Genomic DNA, 21,561 nt, shown 5'->3' with positions numbered 1-21,561 from the left:
TAAGCACGAATACATGAGGTTCAAAAGGAATTTGAATTTTTAGTTTATGGATAATACAATTATTAATACTATTCCAGTATTTTACAAGTTCTGGACAAGTCCAAACCATGTGGAGGAAGTCTGCTCCTACAATATCACATTTGGGGCAGTTAGATGTGGCTCTCAACCCGCATTTATTCATCCATAGGGGAGTAATGTATAGTCTATGGGAAATGTAAAATTGTATTAGGACATGGTTAAAGTTCTGGGATACTGAAGTCAGATTCCCAAAAATATTCTCCCACCCTTCTACTCGCAAGTGCGGGCAGTCCGCTTCCCATGCTTTTTGTCCTGGTGATTGTGTATCGCTAAACCGTGCCTTAATTAATAACTTATATATATTGGAAATCTTTATTCTAGAAGGTGTACCCCCTACCCAATCATTCAAAAAAGATAAATTATCTATTTCCAGCAGACGTTTATCGTCCAAACTGGATAGTACAGATCGCAATTGAAAATACCTAAACCATGAGAGATTTCTTATATTATGTGTCATTTCTCTAAAGGATTTAATTTCTCTATCTTTAACTACCTGTGAAATATATAATATTTTATTCTTCTGCCAAAAAGTGTCAGCTGCAATATCATCTAACCTATGTAAATAGAAATTATGCCAAAGAGGCGTAAATGTGAGTGAACCCCTAACCTTCAACCATGTCCTAGTTATACCCCACACTTTCAGAAGTAGATTTATAGTCTCTTTATAGCCTTGCTCATAGCTCTTCAAAAGCCCGGATTCCAACAAGGTAAAAATATTGTTATGAGCGTGGCTAGTTACCAGCTTCCCCAGGAGTGCACTGTCCTCTGATTCATAGCACCTCAATAGCTGGGCTGCAGTAAAATACCATTTAAAGTAGGGGAGATTTAAACCCCCGCACTCCACTGATTTATACAAGTATTCCAGCTTAATTCGCACTCGCTTTCTTCCCCATATTAAATCATTAATTATTCTTTCCATGAGTTTAAAATGTTTGTCTTGTATCCAAATAGGTGTATTCCTGAGCACGTAAAGAAATTGTGGTAATATCACCATTTTAACTAGTGAAACTCGATCAGCTCTGGATAGGGGAAGTTTCAGCCAGATTCCTATTTTAGCTCTGATCTTTACCATTATGGGGATCAGATTGAGTTGTACAAAATTTTCAACCCGAGGCGATATAGTCAAACCCAAGTATTGAATAGTATCAACAATATCCAACTGTGTAGCAGGAACCTCCTTTTGTGGCAGGGGATCTATTGGGAGCAGACTAGTTTTTGCCCAGTTTATTCGGAGACCAGATACCTCACCAAATGCGTTAACCATTTGAATAATCCTAGGAAGAATGATTTCCGTATGATCTATAAAAAACAGGATGTCATCTGCATATAGTGAGATGCGGTCCTGTGTTCCTAGAGAAACCACTAAATTTTTAAATTGCTAAATTGGGAATTGTATTTCAACCCAGAACAAAAAATGTGCTTTGACGGACACTAAATAACTTTCCCAGCCACAACAGGACAGCGGTAACGAGAGATTTAGCGGGATATAAATTTGAGGCCTAGTATTTAGGCGCTGGGTGACCGGTATGGATTTAGTGACAGAATTAGACTGGGATATGGCCAAAAAATAACCACACTATTGCTGGTTAAATGCACTTGGTGATGGGCGCAGCTTGCCCCTGATGTAGTATATGGCCAAAAAATGAACAGACTATTGCTGGTTAAATGCACTTGGTGACGGGCGCAGCTTGCCCCTGATTTAGTATATGGCCAAAAAATGAACAGACTATTGCTGGTTAAATGCACTTGGTGTGATAGCTTGACCAACCACACTACTGAGGGTTAAATGCACTTGGTGACGGGCGCAGCTTGCCCCTGATGTAGTATATGGCCAAAAAATAAACAGACTATTGCTGGTTAAATGCACTTGGTGTGACAGCTTCACCCTGATGTAGGCTTTAGCCAAAAAACAACCACACCATTGAGGGTTAAATGCACTTGGTGACGGGCGCAGCTTGCCCCTGATGTAGTATATGGCCAAAAAATAAACAGACTATTGCTGGTTAAATGCACTTGGTGTGACAGCTTCACCCTGATGTAGGCTTTAGCCAAAAAACAACCACACCATTGAGGGTTAAATGCACTTGGTCGCAGCTTGTGCTGGCGCACCACAAGACACAAAATGGCCGCCGATCACCCCAGAAAAATGTGACTGACAAACGGTCTGGGCAGCCTAAAAACAGTGAGCAATTGAGGATCAGCAGCTCAATGATCCACAGCTGCAGATCGATCAGTTAATCAAGTCCTTTGGAGGAGTTAATCTGCCTAATCTCGCCCTACTGTCGCAGCCGCAACCTCTCCCTACGCTAATCAGAGCAGAGTGACGGGCGGCGCTATGTGACTCCAGCTTAAATAGAGGCTGGGTCACATGGTGCTCTGGCCAATCACAGCCATGCCAATAGTAGGCATGGCTGTGATGGCCTCTTGGGGCAAGTAGTATGACGCTTGTTGATTGGCTGCTTTGCAGCCTTTCAAAAAGCGCCAAGAAAGCGTCACAAAAGCGCGAAGAAAGCGACGAACACCGAACCCGAACCCGGACTTTTACGAAAATGTCCGGGTTCGGGTCCGTGTCACGGACACCCCAAAATTCGGTACGAACCCGAACTATACAGTTCGAGTTCGCTCATCCCTACTCCTGATCTTAATAAACTGGACTTGGACTACAAAGCAGAGTTTATCCTGTCATGTCTTGTGTGCAGTGGAGATCGAATGCGGACGGAGCAGATAAAAATACATGAATATTTTCAACTTACTGAAGCTGCTTGATTTAATTGGGAATACAAGATAAAGGCAAAGTCTGTTGTTGTGTTGTTATCAGCGTCTTCATTATGTTTACTGCAGGACCCACGTTGACATAATTCGGTCCATACAGCAAAAGGAGGTCTACAATCACCATTAATTTTCCCGAAAAAAACATGTTTGAAATAAAAAATTTCACCAATGAAAAGATAATGGAATTCGGTTTATACAGAACAAAGTCTACAATCACCCATCAATTTTCCCAGAAAAAGCCTGTTTTACATAAAACATTTCACCACTAAGTAATTCGGTCCATACAGCAAAAGGAGGTCTACAATCAACCATCAATTTCCCCCCCAAAAAATGTTTGAAATGAAAAATTCACCACTGAAAGAATAATGGAATTCAGTTTGTACTGAACAAAGTATACAATCGCCCATCAATTTTCCCAAAAAAGCCTGTTTCACATAAAAATTTCATCATCACGTAATTCGGTCCATACTGCAAAAAGGGCTTTACCAGATATAACTGCACCGCTTAACAGCAAAAAGGCCCTTATTTTTTTCCCACTTTTACACTACACAAGGCTTTTCAACATATAAGTGCAACGCTGAACGGCAAATATATTTTTCTTTTGCCACTAATACACGCCAAAACGGGCTTTAGAACATATAACTGCACTGCTGGATGGCAAATATATTTTTCTTTTACATCAGCCAGGAAGTCACAATCTCAAAATAATTTCAGTCTCAAGACATCAGCCAGGAAGTGAAGGTAATGAGGTGTTCATCAAAAAGCCCAGACCTTAATCTCATTGAAAAGGTGAAATGGGAGAGGGGGAGGATAAAGAGAGAAGAGGAATATAACAGAGGAGAAATCAGAGAAGGGGAGCAAGAGAGAAGTGCAGAAAAAGGGGTCAGCAAATGTAACTAGTGTATAGTGGAGGACTGCACTGTAAATGGGGTGCGAGAGTGCTACGCCTAGACTAATCACTATTAGTTTATAAGCAGGCACAGGTAGGGTGGCCACTCAGACCACCCTCAAAAGGTGGACTTTAGAACCCCGCCCTCCGACTCCGATAAGCCATGTCCCAACCGTAGTTTTATTTTGGACGCCTCTCGGCATGTTTTCCATGCTGCCGCCGGAACTCCATCCCGTCCTCATTATAGTCAATGGGGCCGGAGCGGACCTCCAGTGGCACGTGTGCACTAGCGGCAGCATGGACCTGGCAGGCTGTTCACCCTCAGGAACAGCTTGCCGGAGAAGGAAGTGTGAAACTAGCCCTAGACTGTCCTACAATATGGGGCCACTTTTAGATATTTTTTTCTAGGGCCACTTTAGGTTTTCATTCCGCCCCTGGTCTTGCAGTATTGTCATCGTTTACTTTTCCTATTCAGCAGCTGCCTGAAGCTGCCACTGGTTCGTGTTATAGTATATATAGACACAGGTTGCTGCTGTGCCTGGTTACAATAGCAATGGACCATGCAGTACTATGCTTCTCTACTTCTCACATTAGTTTAACAGTATTTTGCACCATCTGGTGATGAAATAGGGAATTTACATGTTTGAAAGATACAGCCCGTTACACTATATTCGTGCACTTTGGCTGCAATATGCTCTTTGGGGTGGATTTTATTCCTTCCTTAAACGATGCATGGGATTATAATGTCAACAGCTTAAATTAAAGGAATATTCTGGTTACATTAAGTTTTCCCCTATCCACAGGTTGATAACTGTTAAATCATGGGATAACCTCCACTGGAGACAAGAACGAGGGCCCTGTGGCCCCTGCAGCCCCTCTGAAATGAACGGAGCGGCTGGTCTGGCATGCACGTGGCTGCTCCATTCATTTATATGGGAGTTCCGGAGATAGCCGAGTAAAGTGCTCGGCTATGCCTAGAATGTAACCGTAATATGTATGTATTAAGTTAAAGAATACTGCTTCTGTGCTTCATTGACTATTCAGGAACAGAGCTCACCGCAAACTCCAACATGTACAATATATGTATGGCTACAAGTGTGCGCTGCTTATCACTGTCTATAAACATTTCATAGAGATGATCATGTTTGGTGGACAGATATACAGCTTTCATACACCACACATACATTTACAATGTCTAAAGTCTATCCATAGCCATAAAGAATAAATCTATCTATCTATCTATCTATCTATCTATCTATTCTATCTAACACTCCCTCTCTCTCTCTCTCTCTCTATATATATATATATATATATATATATAAAATCACATACAATATATACATTTCGAAGTGAAACATAAGATTAGTATAATACAAATTCAAAGTGAAACTTAAGACTAGGAAGTACAGAAGCGCAGAAGAAGGCATTGAAGTAATAAAAGTAAACCTTGAGCAAGACAAGAGGAGAACAGCACAGATATCTTGGCTTTTAGCACTAACTCTCAAAGCTGCATTCTGCTGTCTACATCATCTCCATAGCAGTTACGTACGCATCGTTCTATGGATCACAAAGTGAATTTTGCATAGTCATCATTAGGATTTGAATGTACATACAGATTGTTCTTATTGACCTATTTTATGGTGCTCTAATAATCTGCTTGGTCTTACCCCTGCATTGAAGTCTCTTCTTCTTCTCTTTGCAGCCATCCTGTCGCCTTAAGGTTCCTAACAGTATGTTAGCTGTAAGGAGTCACTGGGGGGAAGGAGGAGTTAGACAGGGTCCTGTGTGTGAGCTTTGAGCGCTGCTGTTTCATCTGACAAAGCCTTGTTTCCGTAATACCAGATGGGGCCACTCCCAGCTCCACCTGTTTCATCATCTGAATTCATATCACAGCTCCTGTGTCTGCACCTGTACATCTGACTGCACTATAATGCTGAATTGTGTTCTGAATTCTGAATTGTGCAAAAGTATATGGATTTTTACTATACTTTTTATATTATTTATTGTAATATCAGAACAAGTCAGTGTGGCTTTTAGCCATGTTGTGTCTTTTGTTAAGGTATCTGCGTCCTGTACTTTGGTCATATGACTTTGAAGCAGCTTTTCTGGACATCCTGTTTTAGTTGCTTTGTTCTCCTTGGCGCCAATAGCAGCATGAGTCCAAACTTTAAAAGTGAAATTCCTGGAAAAAAAGCATATTTTTATAAAGTATCCACCTCACTGAAATACAGTTTATTACCTTTGGCTTAATTCCTGTTGTCCTCAGGCCACCGTAAAAGTTAGACCTTCTGTCACCCATCAAGATTTAATTCACTACATTATCTTAATATATACTGCACAATGCATTCAGGAAGTCTTTAAGTTCACTTTTTTCACATTTTGTTATTTTGCAGCCTTGTCCCCTACCAATCTGCACTCAGTGAAAACAGAATTTTAGAGATTTTTGACAATGTATTAGGCTGTTTTCACATTCGCGTGTGCTGACGGAAGTCCGCCACGGCTCCATTCAGTATAATGGGGATGGGCCGGAGATGCGGCTGCAGCACGGCAAACATACCGAGAAGGGACCAGACAAAAAACGCAGCTTGGATGACTTCCGGCAGCACACATGCCTAACGCGAGTGTGAAAGAAGCCTTAAAAAATGAAAAACTACAATTTTGGATTAACCTCTTGGACATAAGTATTCAGACTTTTTGTTATGGCACTTGGGATTTAGCTCTGGGGGACTCACATTTCCCTTGATCACCTTTGAGATGCGTCTACACCTTGATTGGATTCCACGTGTGATAAATTCCCAGGATTGCAAATGATTTGGAAAGAGCCCTGTCTACATAAGGTCTCACAGCTGACAAACCATAGACCAAGCCATGAAGCGGAAAGAACTGCCTAGAGAGCTCGGAGACAGGATTGTGTGGAGGCACAGATCTGGAGAAATAAAAATAAAAAAATTGTACACTGAACATTCCCAAGCACAGTTGTCTCCATAATGCCTAAATTAAGGAATTTTGGAACAACCAGGACTCTTCCTAGAACTGGTCAACTCACTAAACTAAGTAATCTGGGAGAGTGACCTTGATAAGAAAAGTGATAAGAATCCAGTGGTAACTCTGGCTAATCTCAAAAGATCCTGTGTGCATGAAATTTTCAGAAGGTCAACCATCACTGCAGGATTTCACCAATCTGGGCTTTATGGGTGAGTGGCCATAAATAAATATGTAGATTCGGATTTGAAAGCTTCACATTTTTTTCTCAATCTGTAAAATACTGTAATTCTCTAAGTAATTTGTATGCAGTTTTTTGTATATATATATATATATATATATATATATATATGTATATATATATATATATATATATATATATAGCATCTGTGTGTGTTATCAAGGGAGAATTTAGAAAAACAAATAAAAAAAGTGGTCTATGTCTGTTGTTTATATTTTAATAGCACAAAGTGCCACCCACATATAGGTTCTTAAAAGACCATGGTTGGCATATTAACCCAAGATAGAAGGAAATGACGTGCACTGTTGAGGTAGATGATCTGTATCCACAGCAGCTCCTTCAGCTTCCCAGCGATCACGGTATTGTTGAGGATGGATCATTAAGCAGCATTGCTTCCAGTACCGTATTTATTGAGCTCAGTGACCACTAATAATCCATATTTAAGGGTCTACTTCTTTTCCAGAAAGAGCATCCTTCTTGTCAATTAAGCCTCATTCACATGTCAGTGTCCGTGCTCTAATCCGTGAAAAGGTGGTCAGTGATGCCTTCATGAAGATGTCCGTGATGGATCGGTGTTGTGTCTGGTATTACAGTGCCTTTTTCTAATCCTAATCAACCCCTAACATGTTTATTTTTACTAAATAATTGTAATCCTTATAATGTGACAGTTCTGTGGTATCTTCTTTATAACCGTACGCTGCACTGTTCCTTTGTTATTCCTACTTGAAACCTATGAATACATTGGTGTTACTTATAGAGCGTGTTTTTCTGTACACTCATACTGTTCATTCAGTGCTGACCCTGTCAAAGTGGCCATGATACCACGTGTCGGTACGATACACGTTGGGCTCAAATTAATAAATTAGGACTTCATTGTGTATAGTTTTGTTGGTACCATTAACAATGAGGATGGAATAAATAGCATGCTCTTATCCTAATTAGTCCATTGAAGCCTGCTGTGGCTCTTACTGCCACACTGTACTCTGCAGCAAGGTGGCGGCATCACAGCCGTGGCATAGGCTTACTATACCCGCAAACAGTATAGGGACACGCCTCTTTGACAAGGGGAATGGTAACACCCAGTTGTTAACTTATTCATACAGTTCTTAGAAGCATAACAAAGGAATGGCACAGAGCTGTAAGAAAGGTGTCTAAGAAGTGTTATGACATGGGGAATACAAGTATGTACTAAAGTACGAGTGTTAAAGGGGTTCTCCAGGCTCTGCTATATTGATGACCTATTCTCAGGATAGGTTATCAATATCAGATCGGCGGGGTCCAACACCCAGCACCCTCACTTATCAGCTGTATGAGAAGATGGCAGGCGCAGTGCCCATATGCCGTCTCCCTTCTTTCTTCCTGCTCTGCTGCTGCTTTGCCATAGACAGCAGTGGTGAGCAGAAAGAGAGCTAGGAAACGACACATGTGCACTGCACGCATCGTCTCCTTATACAGCTGATCGGCGGGTTGCCGATTGTCGGACCCTCCGCCGATCTGATATTTATAACCTATCCTGAGGATAGGTCATCAATATAGGAAAGAGTGGAGAACCCCTTTAAGAGAGTTGATGGATCCTCTTTCAGGTTACCACATCAATTGTCACTCAGGTTTTCACACTCCTGAAATCAATCCTAACAGTACATAGAACAAACACTGAAAAAAATAAGATAAAAACATCCTGCACGATATGATATGGAAAAGTGCGGATGCCCCTGGCCATATCATTAAAGAAAACCACAGAAATGCACTTTGTAAAGTAGATGCAAGCATTATATATGGACTAAGCCCTCATTCTGATATGATAATATCTGAGACACTTAGCCAATATATTTTGATCAAAACACATCTGAGCCCGCCTACCAAGCGCCAAGGTAGTCTCAGCTCAGGCGGGTCCTATGCTAAACCTACCTAAGCCATTGGGCTTCTATGTTCAGGAGCGAAGATGCCGCACATATGGTGTGCTGCTCCTAGTCACCTCCATGTGCATCAAGCAACCAATGGGAGGAGGAGCAAGCACAGCCATATGTACCACCTAATAAAGGCAAAACAATAAAGATAAAAACATCCTGCACGATATGATATGGAAAAGTGCGGATGTCCCTGGCCATATCATTAAAGAAAACCACAGAAATGCACTTTGTAAAGTAGATTCAAGCTTGCATCTACTTTACAAAGTGCATTTCTGTGGTTTTCTGTGGTTTTCCTTAATCCTAACAGTAAAGTTGAAGACAGGTAGATTCAGTAGATAGAATCAAACATAAAAATTAACCTCAGTGCTTTTCTTAAAGACTGCCTGCAATTATTTTCTGGCGACTAAGTCCTGTTTCTTATGTGCAAATACCAGTCACATAACTCAAAGGATTGTAGCACGAGTAACACATACTTAAGTATTTAGTGCTTAGCAACAAAGCATTTACAAGTTCACATGAAGATAGACATCCAGTACTATAATAATAAAAAGATTTAGGCCAAGTTCGTTCGTTACAGATTTAGTGAGGATTTCGTAGATGCCATTCTCGGGAAAAAAAGACAGCGGTGACATTATTCTGAGTCTAACAGAAACAAGAGTGAGGGCTACTCATGCCATAATTTCAAGGGGGGGGGGGAGAAGTTTTGCTCCATATAGGATTAACCTCTTCCATTATATGTATATATTTCTTTGTAGGATACCACGCCTGTGGAGAGGAGGGTTAGAGTGCATTTCGGCACTTCTTACAGGATTGGACTCTGCTATTTTTCTGCATGTATGTACTGTGGCACTCGTAAGTTCACACATTACATCAATGAGGTTGAACCTTAATGTGTATGATATTACTTACAGAGGAGGAAAGGAGGAGAGAAGCAGGAGACTAGATGCCAACATTTCTTCCATACTAGGCATATGGAGAGAAGAGATGATTTTGCTTTTCTATTTCTCTGCAGCACACCCCAAAAGCAGCACCAGCATTGGAGGCAGTGGCGTAACTATAGGGGTCGCAGCGGTCGCAGTTGCGACCGGGCCCCTAAGCCAGGGGGGCCCAGAGGGCCCCCCTTGCAAGTCCTAATGATCGCGGTCTCCACAGCCCCGCACGCAAGTGATTTAACATTTTTTAATCTTACTTTAATAATGGCCAGTCAGGTCATGCCTGACCGGCGGCACAGCGATGCGCTCTCACAGTGAATTACATCCCGCCCCACCCCCGGCCCTGCCTCCACCAATCCGGCGCCGCCTCCACCAATCCGGCGCTGCTTTCTTGCTGTAATCTCGCCGGATCCCTCGGGCCTGCGGCGCACGCCGGATGACGGGAGTGGAGAAGTCTCCTCAGAGAAGGTGTGTAAATGTGCACACACCGCTGGCTTCATAACTCACAGAGGGGCACCTGGCAGCATGGCACAGTGGTAATACACAGGGGACTGGCATGGCAGCAAATCCTTCATAGGGGCCCAGCCTGGGGGACAAAATAATGACATATATAGGGGCAAAGTGAAAAAAATTGAAATATATACAGAGCGGGCAAAAAATGTAATATATACACAGGGGACAAATGTAATATATACAGAGGGGGCAAAATGGATTTATATAAAGGCAGGGGCGTAACGATCGCAGGCGCAGAGGGTATATATATACATTTTGCCCCCTCTGTATATATTACATTTGTCTCCTGTGTATATATTACATTTTTTGCCCGCTCTGTATATATTTCATGATTTTGCCCCCGAGGCCGGGCCTCTATGAAGGATTTGATGCCATGCCAGTCCCCTGTGTATGACTGGTGGGGGGGGGGGCCCAATTCAAAGTTTGCCCCGGGGCCCATAGAACTCTAGCTACGCCTCTGATTGGAGGACATCATGCAGCAGAACCGAGCAGTGTAACTGTGAATCCAGCAGTGGGGTGAGATGATAAACATACTTGATGCTGCAGTAGTGCCTCCGTGTATCTCTCCGCCTCTTCTCACTCTGCAGCTGCTTCCTCCTCTCCATAGACTTCTACGGGCAGAAGGAGACAGATTTGATCAGTGAATTCAGAGAGAGTGAATATTAAAGTAGACTGTAGGTGGGGGAGGAAGGAGACTGATAAGTGAAGAAAGAAGCATTTTTTTCTACTAAAATATATTTCAAAGATACCCATTGTCACATGTACTGTTGATTTATGGAAATGTGTTTATATTTGAGGTTTGCTTTAAACCGTTCCTGACAGAGCGATTTTCCATTTTAATTGTTTTACTCCCTTCCATAACTTTTCCATTTTTCCGTTCACATAGACATATGAGCACTTATTTTTTGCAAGACAAGTTGTATTTTCCAGTGATACGCAATTGACCACAGCATCCAAGGGGTTAAAAGTTTATTGATCGGTGTTATAATAGCTAAATATAATATAATAAAGTTTGTGATCACCATCTGTCTAAAACAGCAAAAACCCAAGGACTTTGGTGCCTACTCATCTCTTGAGCGAGTGCCATCTTTAGGGACACGACATCCACCATGCATGTACAGCGGATGTCTGTAAGGGATTAAATAACATGTTACTTTTGTAATTATAAGTCAACTTTTCATGTATATAATATCACTATAGAGCTATATAAAGGACAAAATGGCAGCACACTACAATATATGAAAAGTAGCAAAAAGTTATTTTATTCACCCATGTGATCTCAAGCTCCAGCTTAATAATAGAGAGTTATATACATACATTTATGTTAGTACAGCTGTCCATGGCCACCACTACCCTACTTTCTCTTCTGGGCACAGATGCCGCACTACTTACCATGCTGCTGCCTCCATGCTTCTGACTAGTACACCAGCCTCTGTCCCCTTAGGGCACATGCTCACTCACCTCTGGCCTTTGAAAGAGTCAGTGTTTGCGCATCTGAATTCTTCCCCAGCCAATAGCTAGGAGTCTCTGGGTATTTAAGGCGCCTTCTCCATGCAGTGGGTGCATGAGCTTAAGGTTCCTGGTGACCACCAAAGGTATTGAAGCTAGTGTTCTGTGATTCTCCAGCTTTCATCTTGTGTTTTCAGAATTTTTGAGGAAACTGGGCATGCTTCTTCTGTGGCCTCCTCATTATCAAGATCCATGGATCTCACTGCCCAGGAAAAGAAACCACAACAAACTATTGATCTTGCCAAAGTTGTGACTGTGACTTAATTCAGTTAAAATAAAATAATTAAAAAAAAGAATATTTTTTTTTTTAAATAAAGGGGTATTCCGGTTACCATAAATATAATATGTTTTAGACTAGTCCATCATCAATAATTACCTAATATAATGTAAATTTCACATTTACCGTTCAGTAGTTATAAAAGTAGTTTTCTTGCACTGCTACCCACTGTGGTTCCTTATAAATTACCCTGGCATCGACCTGTAGTTCTGACCCTTTGTTTGGTCGAGCATGCTCAGTGTGTTGCTATCAATTCTCTAGCTATTTGTCTTGTGAAACAAAGGGAGTGTTATTGGGCTTGTGATTACTGATAAGAGGGGGCGTGACTTAACTGTGATATCAAGCAATATAAAATTCAAGATGGTGGCTCACTTCAAACGTGATTGCGGAGCAGGTGCTACTAGCCCTGATAGTAGGGACACCTACCCTCTAGAAATGTGGATTAAAAAGCTATAGTAAAGGGCGAGCACACTTCATTTGGACTAACACTAAGATTTTAATTAAATCACACTTAATTTCATACGTGTATAACGAATTAATAAAATGTTATAAAATACAATAAAATACAAAGTATAAATACACTTCATACAGACTCCTATAACTGAATGAGTCAAATAAATCCACAGAAGTTATTTGTCGCAGTGTTCCTTATTTGCACAAGGCTGGATTGTATCAGAGTTCTCAATAATCCCGTGGAAATGGCAGTCCACGTATGAGTATAGATATAGGTTGCCAGATACAATTCCACTGGCTTTAAATCTCATGAATATTCAAGCGCTGGTCTTTTTGCGCAAATGCAGTATAATGTCTGTTTATATATATTGCAGTCCCATATAACGTAGATTAAGTATCGGTGTAGATATAGGTTGCCAGATAAAGTTTAACTGGCTTTAGAAACTCAGGAGTATTTGAGCGCTGGTCTTTTTGCGCTAGTGCAATACAGTGTCTATTTGTATATATTGTAATCCCATATAGCGTAGATTGAGTCCTCTTACCTTCCCCAGCGTTGGCGGTTTATTCAGGCGAGGGTCGAGCGGCGAGGGTCGAGCGGCGCGGGGCACTGCCGGCGTCTCGCTCCTTATTCCTCCAGCTGACTTACCCGAGATCTCGCGGGAGTTTAATCGGGACTTCGGACGGGACTGCAGTCTATGCCCAGTCCAAGTATATCTCGTCCGGTACAACAGGGAGGTAGATGGCTGTTTACTTTGTTGATCCTGGTTCCGATCGTTTTCAACTGTTTTTTGAAACAGTTTATAGCATGGCCATGCTTTTACTTGCGGAGGTGCTGCTTTACAGGTGTACGATCCGGCCCAGACGCGTTTCGGGAACTAGCCTTCCCTTCATCAGTGGTACCGTAACACCTGTTGCCTCCGCCTTTTATTCCATGAAGAGCACCCAAGATATGGACAACTGGATTTCCTTTTAAAGCCAGAAAATATGTCCATGCGTTTTTTACTTATTTGTACCTGCGTTTTTGATGCAGTTTTCTTTATGCATATGCGTTTTTTTGTGCTAAATACTCCTTATGTCCTTATAGATGTCTTGTATGAACAGAATTTCAATTAGTGGTTACCTTTAGAAGTTATAACAACTTCAATCTGACATCACTTTAATATGTGATGTCTATAGTTCCATATGATAACTGCAATCATTTTAAATCAATATTCTTAGTGTATTAAATACCTTCATACAATACAATGTTAAAATGCCAATAATAAAATTAAAATATGAATAAAATGCATATGCAAATAAAATTTTAAGAATCCAAGAATAGCGGATCCTATTATCTCCCAATTTTTTCAATTTTTCATGGGGTGCTACTAGTGACTCAGTAATCACTTGCAATGTTATACAATCTTCATGAGTTGGGACAATGAGCCATAGTGAATGTCTCACAATGAAAACGCATCTGTTGATGTATATGGGACAATATGGAATGTTGATCAAGCAGCCAATCAATGAACATCAACACTCATGAACAAGCACAAACTCACAGCAGGAAAGCTAGGGATTGTGGGGAGTTTAGTTTTGTGATGGAAGATCAGGCGCCATGAGACTTTTAGTGTGTTGCCGGGTCACACAGGAGCTAGACAAATGGATTGCAAGGTAAATTTAAACTCTGGTTATATGTATAGGTATGAGTTCTGGTTGGGCCACAGCTTGCAGCCTTAATGAAGTTTTTCAAAAATTAAGTTACTTTACCAGAATACAAGAAAGACAATGATGCTTTTCCTCTTGCAAAGAAGTGTCTGCCTTAAGAAGAGGATGTGTAAGCGGGGTGGGGGATCTGTTATGACAGATGCCAAGGGCCCCTGCTGACCTGCTCTCCTCTGTGGGCATGGACATCATGCTACTCAGCATGCTGTTGCCTCCATGCTTCTGCTTAGTACTCCAGCATCTGCCCCCTTAAGGCATGTGTACCCATCTCTGGCCTCTTATAGAGCCAGTGCATGTGCTTCCAAATCACACACTTTGTGATTTTCAATTCTGTTTATATTTACATTAAACTTGTCCATCTGCCTTGTTTGTGCTCTCTCAAGTACCCAGCCTGCACGCCCTGCATCTTCACTACCACCCAGTCTGCCAGTTTGTCTTGTATCTTTATTCATGTACACTACCAGTGTAGCTAAGCCTTAACGACTGTTCAGACTTCTCCTGTGATTTTGGTGTGTTTTCTGTACCCTGAGTGTCCCGGCACCTGCATCAGAATTCCTGATCCCAGTAGATCCGGTGCCAACTACCTCAGAACTATCCCAGGTGGTTGCTTCCCTGCAGCGAAGGCAAAATCCCTGTAAAAGGTTTAAAAGGTGAATAAAAAGGGAGTGCTAGAATAACACCCTTAAGGTTAGCCCTATGCCAAGCCGGTTAGTTGGCACAGTGGGTGCTCACTCGCTGATCCATAATATCATCAGTTCAGTACAATATTACCAAGTAACTTTATATCACACTATACAGTGTAGTGAATATCTATTACAGGACAGCTAAAAATGTAGGAATTAAATATGGAGTTAAACTGACTAATCCCTTTCATACCAAAGTGGATAATAAGAATTTGCAAAATACAGTTAATTGCGGATTATCTCTTCTCATATTTTTTCTTGGCAATATTACTACATTTTTGAGTTTTAGAGTGAGATACTGATAAAGATATAGGGACACATATTAAAAGGGTCGAAAATGGGAACTTTTCTTATGGCATTGACTAAATTGCACTGAATTTTAAATTGAAGGATTTCTAAAGAAAAGTTTTCAAGTGCATTGGTGCGCTCTACAAAGACTGCAAAATTTCTCTACCCCGGTTCAAACTCACTTTACCAACTTGCCATAGGTATTAAATCACCCAAAATTATTTTAGAGTCCATAGCTCTCTGTTTCAACTCCAAATCTTTTCCTTCCTTCAACCATCCAGTTAAAGAAGTTAGGTAATTTATCATCTATCCACACAATTGGTGATAATAAATGTATGATTGCTAGGAGTTTGAGAACCGGGGCATTTGATTTATTATTTCAGAACTTGGCTCCATCAATTTTATCCCATTGGAAGAAATCATATATCAGAATTTATTATGGTAAAGTGTATTAAATGGTATGCCGGGGCTACATTGGAACTAGATTAGTGTCAAATCACAACAGAATTCAGGTGGGGTGAACTGTTGCCTAAGAGAAAATGTGAAATGCACCCCTCCAGCCCCCCAAAAAAGGATGAAGATTTCGAATGTTACAAAGTTGGCCTTAGATTTTTGACTTTGCAATGCAAAGGGTAAAATCTATTGTCAACCCTGGGGAAAACTCTATGACAAAACTCACTGTAGAACAAATTTGGGGGGCTTGTCTGCTGTAAAATACTTGGTGCCCAGTAGTTATTTACCTCCTCGGGCTGTCAGGACTCAGGAATGGCCCAAAGTGAGCATGTGAGATTTATCATGTGGGTGGTCACGTGGGAAGAGGTTATTATGAATGAAGCCCGAATACCAGACCCATTATGGATAGGATGGTGTGTTCTAGATTAGCCTTATATAATTTTATTAACATATTGACATTATTTATATTTATAATTTTAAATATATGTATTTAGATACCAATTAAGTTGTTTTTATGCATATATTTTATGATATAATAAAGTGTATTGCAATGTGATGCAGGAAAGAGGGCATATACTTACCCACCAGCTTAAAAGATCGCCCCGCAATGGGTGGGTCAGACGCCCTTGACGAAGCTTTCTGGAGCGAAAGCCGGGTCGGGTGTTTTATGTGCTTTACATTGCTTGTTACCGAACTGAGTCTGTGAGTATAATAAACCCTATTAACTCAACTGTTGTGAAGGTGCTTCACTATTGTTGCAACCTTTGATCTTACACAGAAGCTCGGTAGAAGGGGAAAGGGAGGCTTTGTGTGACTTGAATGCTTTCCCATATCCAACTTTGCTGAATGGTTCTGGAGTAGAAAGTTCCTTCAGTCATCTCCTGAAGCAGCGAGGTCCAACCAAAAACGCAACTCTTGTATGTGACCTATACCCACTTCACTATAGGGACCTGGGACGCTGACATCAGAGGCAACGTACTAAAGTTTTTTTATATATTTATTTCCAGTGCTGTCAGCTGCTCCAATAATTGGTCCACAACTAGTCTAGGAGATGAATCCAGGGTTGCTGCCATACAGATAACCTGAAATAGGTGTGGGGTGACTAACACTCTGAGAGAAAGTCAAGGCCAGGCTTACCCTTGTAAGGATACAGAGTCACTACAAGATTTCTGCATTTTGTTTGGGATGCCAAAACCAGGGGTGAATTTGTAAAGGAAAAGTTGTGCCTGTACTTCATACTCTCTCTCCTTTTATGATCCATACAGGATTTTGGCTTCCAAAACTTTCTTGCAGAAATCTATGTGGCCGTATGCTTACAAGTAAACACATTCATAACATATATAGACACAGTATAGCATACATACAGAGTATACACACATATATACATAGAAATATACACAGAAATATACAGCACATACACACAAATACAGTATAGAGCACATACATGCACGGCATCTACACACACATACACAGCATACACACACATATACACACAAATACCACCATTCATTATTTTTAACTAGGAAGATTTTGATGCACAGAATGTGTGTTAGGTGAAATTTTTGACATATGCCATCCACTTAGTCCTCCGAACCTAGCTACCTTATGTGCAAGTAGTGCAATAAAATCACAGAAATATAGTGGCAAATAGAGTGTAACTGCTCAAACCCCAAACACTGTAGCATGTTTCTCATTGGGGGAGCAGTCCCCCCGCATGTGGACCGCAGCAAACGACCATCCCCAGCAAAAAATGCGTACAATGGAGGATACCGGCGCGGTCCACATGCACCACAAAGTCATCCTACACAAAACGGAGCATTGTGCGGATGAAAATATAATTATATAAATCACAGAAAATATATGCTAGTCATACAAGCAGATATTAAAAGCTGAGACTTTTTCCAATATATTCCTGTCAGGAACACATGGGAGCCCATCATGCACCACGTCACGGTCTCTCAGCATGGCAAGGGGTCCTACCACTACGCTAACTATGGTGTGACCACGGTCTAAAGGTGATGAAATCCAGCTCACAGCCAAGCTTCCACACAACCTCATAGCAGGACAACTAATGCAATGTGAATAAAGCAAGACTGTAAGCCACACCTATATCAGACATTTTTTTTCTGTGATTTATATAATTATATTTTCATCCGCACAATGCTCCGTTTTGTGTAGGATGCCTTTGTGGTGCATGTGGACCGTGCCGGCATCCTCCATTGTACGCATTTTTTTGCTGGGGATGGTCGTTTGCTGCGGTCCACATGCGGTGGGACTGCTCCCCCAATGAGAAACACGTTACAGTGTTTGGGGTTTGAGCAGTTCCCCCATATTTGCCACTATATTTCTGTGATTTTGGCCTCATGCACACGACCATTGTTGTGTTCCGTTCCGCAAAATGGGGTTCCGTTGTTCCGTGATCCGTTTCCGTTTTTGTTTCCGCGTGTCTTGCTTTATTTTTGGAGGATCACCAGACATGAAGGAAAGTAAAAATAAGTCTAAGTCAAATTTGCCATGCAAATGATAGGAAAAAAACTGACGCGGACACGCGGATGACAATCTTGTGTGCCTCCGCGTCTTTTCACGGTCCCATTGACTTGAATGGGTCCGCAAACCTTTTTCCGTGAAAAAAATAGGACAGGTTATATTTTTTTGACGGACTGGAACCACGGATCACGGACGCGGATGACAAACGGTGCATTAGCCGAGTTTTCAATGGACCCATTGAAAGTCAATCGGTCCGCAGAAAATCGCGAAAAACGAAACAACGGACACGGAATAAAACAACGGTCGTGTGCATGAGGCCTTTGTTTTATATGTATTGAATGTGCCTTTACCTGGCATTAAACATTTTTTTTCACCTAGTGACCTCCATCACACGGTCTGATATGGGTGTGGCTTACAGTCTTGCTTTGTTCACATTGCATTAGTTGTCCTGCTAGGCGGTTGTGTGTAAGCTTGGCTGTGAGCTGGATTTCATCACCTTCAGACCGTGTTCACACCATAGTTAGCATAGTGGTAGGACCCTTGCCATGCTGAGAGACCGTGACGTGGTGCATGATGGGCTCCCATGTGTTCCTGACAGGAATATATTGGCAAAAGTCTCAGCTTTTAATATCTGCTTGTATGACTAGCTAGTATAGTCAGTGGCATATCCGTTTGGTGCATTTTTTTCTGTGATTTATACTGGTATAGGTGTACTATCGATAGGTGTGAAATACTGAGGGGTGTGTAGGAAAGCGCAAGAGGCCGTCATTGACGGAAGATATGTGTCACCGAGGTTTCTGGCCTTGGTGAGGTAAGAGCCAGTCATTTTAAGTGTCAGCGGCAGCTAGTGCTGACTGACACTATTGGTTATTTAGTGTGGCTGTAAAGCCGATCCGGGCCGGCTCTTACTGGGAGCAGCAAAAGTGCAGGGTGGGTGACTGTTCCCCACGTTCCAGGCCAGGTTTTGGTTAGGGATATAAAACCCAGCCAGCAGTCTCAGCTGGGAGTGGATTATCCTCCATTTGACAGCGGAGCTTTGCCAGTCTCTTTGTTTGGGCAGGGATTAACCACCTCCGGACCGCCTAACGCAGATGTGCGGTCCGGAGGTGGCGGCCCTGCGCAGAGTCACGCATATACGCGTCATCTCGCGAGGACCGGGATTTCCTGTGAACGCGCGCACACAGGCGCGCGCGCTCACAGGAACGGAAGGTAAGCGAGTGGATCTCCAGCCTGCCAGCGGCGATCGCTCGCTAGCAGGCTGGAGATCCGAATTTTTTAACCCCTAACAGGTATATTAGACGCTGTTTTCATAACAGCGTCTAATATACCTCCTACCTGGTCCTCTGGTGGTCCCTTTTGTTAGGATCGACCACCAGAGGACTCAGGTAGGTCAGTACAGTCGCACCAAACACCCCACTACACTACACTACACCCCCCCCCCCCCCGTCACTTATTAACCCCTTATAAACCCCTGATCACCCCATATAAACTCCCTGATCACCCCCCTGTCATTGATCACCGCCCTGTCATTGATCACCGCCCTGTCATTGATCACCCCCCTGTCAGGCTCCGTTCAGACGTCCGCATGATTTTTACGGATCCGATCCATGTATCCATGGATCCGTAAAAATCATGCGGACGTCTGAATGGAGCCTTACAGGGGGGTGATCAATGACAGGCGGGTGATCACCCATATACACTCCCTGATCACCCCCCTGTCATTGATAACCCCCCTGTAAGGCTCCATTCAGACGTCCGCATGCGTTTTATGGATCCGTAAAAAATCATGCGGATGTCTGAATGGAGCCTTACAGGGGGGGTGATCAGTGACAGGGGGGTGATTACCCTGATCACCCCCTGTCATTGATAACCCCCCTGTAAGGCTCCATTCAGACGTCCGCATGCATTTTGTGGATCCGATCCATGTATCCATGGATCCGTAAAAAATCATGCGGATGTCTGAATGGAGCCTTACAGGGGGGGGTGGTCAGTGACAGGGGGGTGATCACCCTGATTACCCTGATCACCCCCTGTCATTGATAACCCCCCTGTAAGGCTCCATTCAGACGTCCGCATGCGTTTTGTGGATCCGATCCATGTATCCATGGATCCGTAAAAAATCATGCGGATGTCTGAATGGAGCCTTACAGGGGGGGTGATCAATGACAGGGGGGTGATCACCCTGATTACCCTGATCACCCCCTGTCATTGATAACCCCCCTGTAAGGCTCCATTCAGACGTCCGCATGCATTTTGTGGATCCGATCCATGTATCCATGGATCCGTAAAAATTCATGCGGATGTCTGAATGGAGCCTTACAGGGGGGGTGATCAGTGACAGGGGGGTGATCACCCTGATTACCCTGATCACCCCCTGTCATTGATAACCCCCCTGTAAGGCTCCATTCAGACGTCCGCATGCATTTTGTGGATCCGATCCATGTATCCATGGATCCGTAAAAAATCATGCGGATGTCTGAATGGAGCCTTACAGGGGGGGGTGGTCAGTGACAGGGGGGTGATCACCCTGATTACCCTGATCACCCCCTGTCATTGATAACCCCCCTGTAAGGCTCCATTCAGACGTCCGCATGCGTTTTGTGGATCCGATCCATGTATCCATGGATCCGTAAAAAATCATGCGGATGTCTGAATGGAGCCTTACAGGGGGGGTGATCAATGACAGGGGGGTGATCACCCTGATTACCCTGATCACCCCCTGTCATTGATAACCCCCCTGTAAGGCTCCATTCAGACGTCCGCATGCATTTTGTGGATCCGATCCATGTATCCATGGATCCGTAAAAATTCATGCGGATGTCTGAATGGAGCCTTACAGGGGGGGTGATCAGTGACAGGGGGGTGATCACCCTGATTACCCTGATCACCCCCTGTCATTGATAACCCCCCTGTAAGGCTCCATTCAGACGTCTGCATGCGTTCTGTGGATCCGATACATGTATCCATGGATCCGTAAAAAATCATGCGGATGTCTGAATGGAGCCTTACGGGGGGGGTGATCAGTGACAGGGGGGTGATCACCCTGATTACCCTGATCACCCCCTGTCATTGATAACCCCCCTGTAAGGCTCCATTCAGACGTCCGCATGCGTTTTGTGGATCCGATCCATGTATCCATGGATCCGTAAAAAATCATGCGGATGTCTGAATGGAGCCTTACAGGGGGGGTGATCAGTGACAGGGGGGTGATCACCCTGATTACCCTGATCACCCCCTGTCATTGATAACCCCCCTGTAAGGCTCCATTCAGACGTCCGCATGCATTTTGTGGATCCGATCCATGTATCCATGGATCCGTAAAAAATCATGCGGATGTCTGAATGGAGCCTTACAGGGGGGGGTGGTCAGTGACAGGGGGGTGATCACCCT

At 42.8% G+C, this 21,561-nt stretch overlaps 1 protein-coding gene across 2 annotated transcripts in view; it reads right to left on the bottom strand.

Annotated features, from left to right (window-relative positions):
* LOC122937739 (ATP-binding cassette sub-family B member 5-like) overlaps positions 1 to 5,551 on the bottom strand; it is a 127,973-nt gene extending 122,422 nt beyond the window's left edge. For both annotated transcript variants that reach the window (XM_044292755.1, XM_044292756.1), the window contains exon 1: positions 5,407 to 5,551. In XM_044292755.1, the coding sequence (XP_044148690.1) occupies positions 5,407 to 5,445 (39 nt within the window). In that variant the 5' untranslated portion in view covers positions 5,446 to 5,551. The remainder of the gene's footprint in view (positions 1 to 5,406) is intronic.
* Positions 5,552 to 21,561: the final 16,010 nt, after the last annotated feature.

The sequence above is a fragment of the Bufo gargarizans genome, chromosome 5, assembly GCF_014858855.1.
Source record: "Bufo gargarizans isolate SCDJY-AF-19 chromosome 5, ASM1485885v1, whole genome shotgun sequence".
Lineage (NCBI taxonomy): Eukaryota > Metazoa > Chordata > Amphibia > Anura > Bufonidae > Bufo > Bufo gargarizans.
The sequence above is the reverse complement of the archived record's forward strand: the minus strand, read 5'-3'. Positions and strand labels throughout refer to the sequence as shown.